Raw genomic sequence first — 8,237 nt, 5'->3', positions numbered from 1 at the left:
GCAAATCGTCCACTTCCATCTGCATTCAAACTCCATGGTTCTTTCTCTGGATGTGGACAGCATTTTCCATCACGAGTCTTTTGGAGATGTCCTAGATTCTTGTACTGCTGAGAAGAGCTCGATCTATCCAAGTCACTCATCGCACAATGTAGCTGTTACTGCATACAATGCTCTCCTGGTTCTGTTCATTTAACTCTGCATCAGTTCATACAGACCCAGTGCTCTTTCCAGACACCGAGCTGCCTTAAGAAGCCAGGCTGTGGGGACCAAAGAAATCCATCACCCTATGGCCAAGCATATGCTGATGAAGCTCCCTGAACTTGGCCCATCTTCTGATGATCTACATCCCCCACCACCCCAATCTAGACCCAAAATCTTTCCAGTCAAATAGAACCTTTGAAAGCCTGCGCTGTGCTGGCATAGCCTTGAAGACCCCAGGTTCTCCACCTGATGTTGGAAGACTACAGCAGAGTGGAGGTATAATGCTTAGAAGGGTAAGTTAAATTCTCTACCTTGCTTGTCCATCCCTGCGCAGGACATCCCCATTTCCACCTCTGAGCCTTTGTATGGGCAGTGTCCCATGACTAAAGTGCAATCCCTTCTCACCTCTGCCTTGCATAATTTCTAGCTTCCAGTGATGCTCAGCTCATGTGCCAGCTTCTAAAGAAAACCTATGTAGCTGTACAGATCTTAAATTTCATTATAAAGCAGCAATCATCAAAATTACTTGGTACTGGCTAAGAAATAGAGTGGTGGATCAGTGGAATAGGTTAGGTACGCAAAACACAACAGTCAATGACTATAGTAATCTACTGTTTGATAAACCCAAAGACTCCAGCTTCTGGGATAAGAACTCACTACTTAGAAAAAACTGCTGGGAAAACTGGATAATAGGATGGCAGAAACTGGGCATAGACCAACATCTTATACTCTATACCATGGGTACATGATTTAAATATAAAGATTGATACTATAAGCAAACTAGGAGAGCAAGGCATAGCTTACCTGTCAGTATGGAGAAGGGAAGAATTTATGACCAAACAAAAGATAGAGAACGTTATGAAATGCAAAAAGGATAACTTTGATTACATTTTAAATTGAAAAGTTTTTGCACAAAATTAATGCAACTAAGATTAGAAGGGAAGCAGAAATCTGGGAAACAATTTTTACAGCCAGTGTCTCTGATAAGGGCCTCTTTTCTAAAATGCATAGAGAATTGAGTTAAATTGATAAGAATACAAGTCATTCCCCAATTGATAAATGGTCAAAGGATATGAACAGGCAGTTTTCAGAGGAAGAAATTAAAGCTGTCTATAGTCATATGAAAAATACTCTAAATCACTATTGATTAGAGAAATGCAAATCAAAACAACTCTGAGGTACCACATCACACCTACCAGATTGACCAACATGACAAAACAGGAAAATGATAAATATTGGAGAAGACATGGGAAAACTGGGACACTAGTGCACTGTTGGTGGAGTTTGAACTGATCCAACTATTCTGGAGAGCAATTTGGAACTATGCCTAAAGGGCTATAAAAATGTGCATAACCCTTTGACCCAGTAATAGCACTTCTAGGTCTATATCCCAAAGAGATCATACAAATGGGAAAAGGACCCACATGTACAAAAATATTTATAGCAGCTCTTTTTGTGGTGGCCAAGAATTGGAAATTGAGGGGATGCCCATCAACTGGGGAATAGCTGAACAAGTTGTGGTATACGAATGTAATGGAATACTATTGTGCTATAAGAAATGATGAACAGGCAGACTTCAGAAAAACCTAGAAAGACTTATATGAACTGATGCTGAGTGAAGTGAGCAGAACCAGGAGAACATTGTACACAGTAACAGCCACAGTGTGTGATGACTGACTTTGGTAGACTTAGCCCTTTTCAGCAATGCAAGGATCTAAGACATCTCCAAAAGACTTATGATGGAAAATGCTATCCACATCCAGAGAAAGAACTATGGAGTCTGAATGCAGATGGAAGCATACTATTTGCTCTCCTTTTCTTTTGTTGTTTTGTTTTGTTTCTTCCTTCTCGTGGTTCCCCCTATTAGTTCTAATTCTTCTTTACATCATGACCAATTTGAAAATATGCTTAATATGAATGTATAAGTAGAGCCTATATCAGATTGCAGGCTATCTTGGGAAGGGGGGAGGAGAAGGAGGGGAAGAAAATTTAAAACTCAAAATCTTATAGAAGTGAATGTTGAAAACTAAAAATAAATTAATTAATTTTTAAAAATAAAGAAAACCTATCCAGAGCCCCCCAGGGCTAGTGCCTTCCTCCTAAAAATTACTTTATATATATTTTGAGTCTGATTGTTCTATGTACGTTAGAATATAAGCTCCCTGAGGGCAGGGACTGTCACTTGCTCCTCTATCTCCAGTGCCTGGCACAGAGTAGGAGCATAATAGATGCTCCTTGCACCTCCTTCAAAGCACACCCCAGGTAGTTTCTCCTACAGAATGCCTTTCATTATCCATCCCCCTCCCCAGTAACACTCTCTCCCCTTTGCCATTCGTTTCCATGATTTTGTGTAGACCTTATTCTTTCTTGTATGTTCAAGGCTCCCCCACCCACACCCCAGTAGAATGTAGGCCAGGTCAGCTAGCCCAGGTCAGCTTTGTCCTTTGACTTTGTAATCCTGGCTCATTGTGGGAGCTCCTTCCAAATGTTTGTTGGTTTGAATCAATGATGTGTATTCCCACTGAGATAAAGAAACACAAACATCCTCCTGGACCACTGAATGGCTGGATCCTCATCAGGCCTAGAGAAGCAGCATTTCAAGAGATTAAAACCACAGAATCATAGCTTCTTATTGTGGAATGATGAAACTAAAACCAGGAGAGGGGAAGGAACTTACCCAAGGTCCCCCAGGGCGGTGGTGGGATGGCCAGCGCCAGAAGTCGGCTCTCGATGCCCAGAAGGAGGGCGGACATGGAAGGGAAGAAGGACCTCCGGCTGCCATTGAGCCCAAAGGTGTCCAGCGGCCTTGGAAAGGAGGAGGCCAGAAAAATTCTCCCCCTCCTCAACCATCAGCATCAAGACCACCCAACTCTCCCCTTCCCTGCCCCCACCAGGTTCCAAAGAAAACAGGAACCTGTGGTTTTAGTTTCCAACACATGTGGGGCAAGGCACCTGAGTTTTGATGCAAGGCCTTCCGTGGCCAAGGGAAGGGGAAGGTCACTGCCCTGTATCCTGTCCTCCCCCACTCCCCAAATGCAGGTGATAAATAGCCAGCCCCAGCTTTAGGCACTGGAGAGCTCTCCTTGGTATCCCAAGATCACCGGCCCTCTGCTCTCCGATTCCCTTGGCCTGAGATCCCAAAGCAGACATGGTACCCTGGCTGCTTCTGCTCTTGGCCACCCTCCCTGTCTTGGGACAGGATGACCTGAAGCCCGAGAACATACTGCCTGGCTGCCCAGACATTGTGTCAAGGGCTGAATGGGGGGCCCTGCCCTCTCGGTGCCTGAAGCCCCTGAACCTGCCGGTGGACTTCGTGGTGGTGTCTCACACAGGTGGCAACCCCTGCCTTTCCCCCTCAGACTGTGAACAGCAGATAAGAAACATCCAAGTCAACGATGTCCACATACAGCGTCTTTGTGACATCTCATACAAGTGAGCATCCTCGGACAACAACGGGGTGGAAGGCAGAGACCCAAACAACCCCCGGTCTAGGGTTGGGGTGCGGGAGAGGCACAGACCTGGGCTGTGTTAGAACATCCCAGCTGTGGGGGAGACCTTAGTCTGAATGGGAGGGGTGGCCCTGCTCTAAGGGAGGGGAGAGAACAGTGTTGGGGAAATCCTTGATCTGAGGGAAGAAACAGCCCAGCTGTGGGGGAGCCTGGGGCCAGTGGGGAAACACAGTATGTTGGTGCAGTGGGGGCTGATCTGAAACATCTCAGATGTGAGAGCCCTGGGGTAGAAACACAGCCCAGCAGTGAAAGGAACCCCTCATCCGAAGGGAGAAACTTATCCTAGGTGTGGAGGACACCCTGGCCTAAAACAGCACAGAGGTCAGGGAGCCCCTGATCTGAAAGTAACCTCCTAGCTATGGGGGGGCCCTTGGTCTGAGGTGAGAATACAACAGTGATGGGGGGCCCTTCATTTGAGGGGGAACACAATGGTTAGGGAATTCCTGGTCTCAGGGGGAAGATATCCCAGTTCTAAGCAGACTTTTGCTCCAAAGGGGGGTGAAAGCTCTCATGAGATAGGATTTTGAGTGCCAAGAAGCCCAAAACACTGGGGCTGGGGGAGAAAGGGCAAAGAAGCCCTCACTGATAGGCCAATCCATCCTCTCTGCCTCCAGCTTCTTGATTGGGGAAGATGGGCTCATCTACGAGGGGCGAGGGTGGTCCACCACAGGAGACCACTCAGACCCCGCCTGGAACTCCATCTCCCTGGGGATCAGCTTCATCGGCAACTTCAGGAGTAAGTAACAACAGGAGAGAGGGAGGGTCCTTGGGAAGGTATGGGACTGGGACTGGAGAGTACAGCAAAGCTAGAGGCAAGGACACTTGGGTCCTGTGGTGCTAAGACTTAGGACACCCAAGTCCCTGGGCCTATATTGGGCTGAGGATCAGAACCAGGAAACTTGGGTCCCTGGGGTGTGGCTATATGGAGGGGGAAGAAAGGCCAAGGACAGAATGTTGGCAAACCAGGCTGTCTCCCTCCCCCAGATCGACCCCCTGCTCCCCGAGCCATCCGGGCCATCCAGAGCCTCCTTCGCTGTGGCACGGTGCATGGTGTACTCTCATCTCAATATATGATCCGGCCACAGCAGAACGTGCAGATAGGGGCTCCCCCGGCGGACGCGCTCTACGGTGAACTGCGGAAGCTGCCCCATTATCGAGGGTGAGAGGCCCACTGGATCCTGGGACATCGCAGCCAAACACCTTCCCCTGCCTCCAGTGTCCATGGCTGGCCGGCTGCCCCTCCCCGGTATCCCAGAATAAAGCTACCGAGACCCTGGCCACTTGGGGGTTCTATGCATTGATGCCGGCCAGCATTGGAGGGGCCTGCTCCACAGGCCCACTCCTCATCTCCTTGGGCCTTGGTTTCCTGCCTCATCCAGTGAGGGGGTCAAGTGGCTCGTGTCTCAGGTTCCTTCAGTCCCCAGCCCTCTAAATGACAGGAAGTGCTGCTATCTGGTGGGAAGAGCCATCTGCACATTCTCTCCGATGGTCAATGCATGAGGGAGGGACCCCAGGGATCAGCCACCCCATTTTACATGGGAGGAAACTGAGCTCACTAACTCAGGGGACCCAGCCCTAGTCACAGAGGCAATGACGAGAGGCTAGGTTGGAGGGCCTAGTGATCTCCTCCGTGGGCCCTGCTGCCCCAGCCCAAAGCCCAGATGCAGAAAGTCAGAGCACAAAGATCAGAGCACACCAACTCAGATGACAGGTGGACTGAGGGAGGGAAAACTGCCCAAACCCTTTATTTACATCCTCTGTCCTTCCCCACACACGAACACACGTGCACACGCACACACACACACACACATACACGCATGCCTCCTCAGCCCTCAGGTTCCCTGGCAGCCAGGGCTGAGCCTCAGTTCTGGCCTCCCACTGGGGGGCTAAGGAGAAGAAGGGAAGCCAGGCCCAAGCCCCTTTGGCTGGTGTTGGGGGGGAGTGTCACGTCCTTGTGTCCAGCCTGTTCATATACTCCTGCAGGGCCTGCAGGCGGGCATCAATCTCTGACAGGTCGGCGGGCGGCTCCTCAAATGTGTTTTCTGTAAGGAGGAAGAGGAAAGTGGCTGGCTCTGGGAACCAGCCTGGGGATGGGCAGAAAGGGCTCCTGGGAGGACCCGGGGTGAACCCAAGGGTTTTAGGAGCTCTTGGAGGCAGGGGGTGAATCCCCCCACTCCACCAAGGAAGCACGGCTGGCTCTCAGGAAGGAAGTTCACCTTTGCCAAAGGTCTGGCCCCTCGGGGTAGGGGTGCTGCTAGCCTGCCGTCTTCTGCGGCCACTGTCCAGCACAGGCATCTGAAGGGGCAGGGCAGGCAGTCAGGAGGGATCTCCAAGTACTCATGCCAGCCAACAATCCCCCAAAAGCTCCATCGCTCACTCTACTCTCAAAGCCCCCCAAGCCCTTTTCAGATCATCCAAGGTGCCCCCAATCCTGTCCCCCCTCACCCACAAACCAGACACCCAAGGGAGGTCTCTGAGCCCAATGGTCGTTCCTGAGGATTCCCTCCCCGGCTCCCCTATTCTGCCCACACCCTGCCCGGACCAGCTGCACCAGGGTCATGGGGCGCAGGGGGGGAAGCCCCCGATACTCACCTCTCCTGAGCCATTCCAGGAGGAGGGGCTCAGGGGCTTCCGAACTCTGGGCTGCCTCCGACAGCTGAGAAAAGCAACCAGAGAAGCAAGTTGGGGGCGGGGCATGAAGGTTCCTACCACCCAATGCCTGGGTCTCAGTGGTTTCCCAGGCTCCCAGGCAATTTCTCCTGGAGTAAACCCCCCACGCCTCTCCCTCCCACCCCCACCACCTTACCCTCGCGAAGTTGGGTTGGTGAAATCCTCAAACTCACTGGCTGAGCTCAGCGATGAGTGGCGGCTTCGAAAACTCTCTACTGGGGTAGGGAAGGAGAAAAGGAAAGGCCAGGCCCCTGACTAAAGGCTGAACGACGGCCTGGCCCTCCAGGACCCAACCTCCAACCTCCCACATCCTGGATAGCTCCTGGCCTCCCTCATCCCACTCCCCCCCCTTCACTGGAGCCAGGCCTCCCTCCCCCTCGCACCCAGCACCAGGCCTCATGGGCTCCGCAGCACCCAGGGACCTGTGCCAGGACTAAGAAGTCAGACACGACGCCCTTCCCTCCTCCCTGGGGAAACATCTCACGTCCCTTACCAGAGGAGCTTCGCGTCCGGCCTCTGGGGGCCCTTTCCTCTCTTGAGACGGCGCACGAGCCGCGGACCCGGCTTCGACCCCAGCTCCCCGACCCTTCCCCACTCCCGATCCGGTTCCTTTGCTGGCTGAGGGAAGAGGAGGAAAACTCACTCTAACCCAATCCAGTATTTATTAAGTGCCTCCTGTATGCAAGGCACCGGGGATCCCAAGACACAACGAAGGAGCCTCCATCGGACTGGGGGACACAGCCACGGGCCAGATGAGACAAACTGGGGAAAGGCAGCATCTGAACACTCCAGGAGGGGCCGAGGCCAGCGGGCATCCCACACAAGGCAGGGGCAACGCAACACACTGCCCGAAATGATGATGGGGAGCGCGGCTCTGGCCCTTGGCAGAAATCCTCACAACCCCCCTGGGATGGTCCCCACTGGACATATGAGGACACTGAGGCAGGCAGGCGAAGTGACAGGGTCACTGTGAGGCCAGCAGCGTGGCCACTGCACCACCCCAGCGGAGCTGGTCCTTCATCCGCTAAGCCCTGGGGAGCAGAGGAGTCTGGAGGCCCCCCCCCCCGGCCCCGCCCGGTCCACCTGGGGAGGCAGGATCACTCACTTCTTCATCTTGAGCTCTCTCTGCTTCCGCTCTTTGGCCTTGACGAAGGCAGTGGGGTCGAAGCGGGGCGCCCGGACACCTGGGGACCAAGAGAAGAGGTGGCGAAGGGCCTCCTCGCTCATCCAAGGGATCGGCCGAGCCCGAGATCCACCGCTGAGAAGGGGGCGGGCGGGGCAGAGGGAGGCAGGGGAAGGTGGGCCACGTACCTGCTGGGGAGGAGGAGGGCCGCGATGGCGCCCCTCCTCGGTTGCTGTCCTGAGACGAAGATCGGGCGGGCCTTCGGCCCCACGACGGGTTCCGCTCCTGAGATGCTGTCCGCCGCCGGTCCTTCCGGGGCTGCGGTGACTGTACCAAAGACAGGGTCTGCCTCCTGGGGAGACAGGCCCCAACCCTGCTAGGTCTCGCCACCTACCTCTACCGAGCCCTTCCCCGATCTCCCCAGGACAGCCTGCTCACCCCTGCTTGTACTGGGCCAGCTCGCTGGACAGATACTTCAGCCGGGCCCGAAGGCTCCGCTCCGACGACTTGACCTCTTCCAGCTTGGGGGGAAGTGGGAGAGAGGGAGAGGAAGAACAAAAGACTCCAACATCTCCCCCCAGCCCCTTTCCTAGACCTCCTTTAGCTTGAGCCACTGGGCAAGTGCTGGGCCGTGCCATAGGCCCCCTCCCCCGCCCCCTCCCTTCTCCCCCTCCCCCCATCCCTTCTCTCCCCCTCCATCCTCCCCCTCCTCCCCCTCTATCATCTCCCTCCCC

The 8,237-nt window shown here is 53.5% G+C and overlaps 2 protein-coding genes across 2 annotated transcripts in view; one reads left to right on the top strand and one right to left on the bottom strand.

Annotated features, from left to right (window-relative positions):
* The first annotated feature begins 3,278 nt into the window (after positions 1 to 3,278).
* On the top strand, positions 3,279 to 4,986 carry LOC114031047 (peptidoglycan recognition protein 1-like). The gene is made up of 3 exons (XM_027846050.1): positions 3,279 to 3,633; positions 4,325 to 4,446; positions 4,695 to 4,986. The coding sequence occupies exons 1-3, from the start codon at positions 3,350 to 3,352 to the stop codon at positions 4,871 to 4,873; spliced, it is 585 nt and encodes a 194-aa protein (XP_027701851.1). The 5' UTR covers positions 3,279 to 3,349; the 3' UTR covers positions 4,874 to 4,986.
* A 424-nt stretch (positions 4,987 to 5,410) lies between these two features.
* LOC114030913 (coiled-coil domain-containing protein 61-like) overlaps positions 5,411 to 8,237 on the bottom strand; it is a 7,502-nt gene continuing 4,675 nt past the window's right edge. The window contains exons 7-14 of the mRNA XM_027845837.1: positions 7,942 to 8,038; positions 7,692 to 7,855; positions 7,486 to 7,564; positions 6,874 to 6,998; positions 6,517 to 6,595; positions 6,303 to 6,366; positions 5,927 to 6,005; positions 5,411 to 5,752 (exon numbers count right to left, since the gene is read on the bottom strand). Coding sequence (XP_027701638.1) covers positions 5,655 to 5,752; positions 5,927 to 6,005; positions 6,303 to 6,366; positions 6,517 to 6,595; positions 6,874 to 6,998; positions 7,486 to 7,564; positions 7,692 to 7,855; positions 7,942 to 8,038 — 785 coding nt within the window. The 3' untranslated portion in view covers positions 5,411 to 5,654. The remainder of the gene's footprint in view (positions 5,753 to 5,926; positions 6,006 to 6,302; positions 6,367 to 6,516; positions 6,596 to 6,873; positions 6,999 to 7,485; positions 7,565 to 7,691; positions 7,856 to 7,941; positions 8,039 to 8,237) is intronic.

This window comes from Vombatus ursinus, unplaced genomic scaffold, assembly GCF_900497805.2.
Source record: "Vombatus ursinus unplaced genomic scaffold, bare-nosed wombat genome assembly UNPS02015030.1, whole genome shotgun sequence".
NCBI classification, from domain to species: domain Eukaryota; kingdom Metazoa; phylum Chordata; class Mammalia; order Diprotodontia; family Vombatidae; genus Vombatus; species Vombatus ursinus.
Note: the sequence above shows the minus strand (reverse complement) of the source record. Positions and strands in the feature narration are given on the sequence as shown.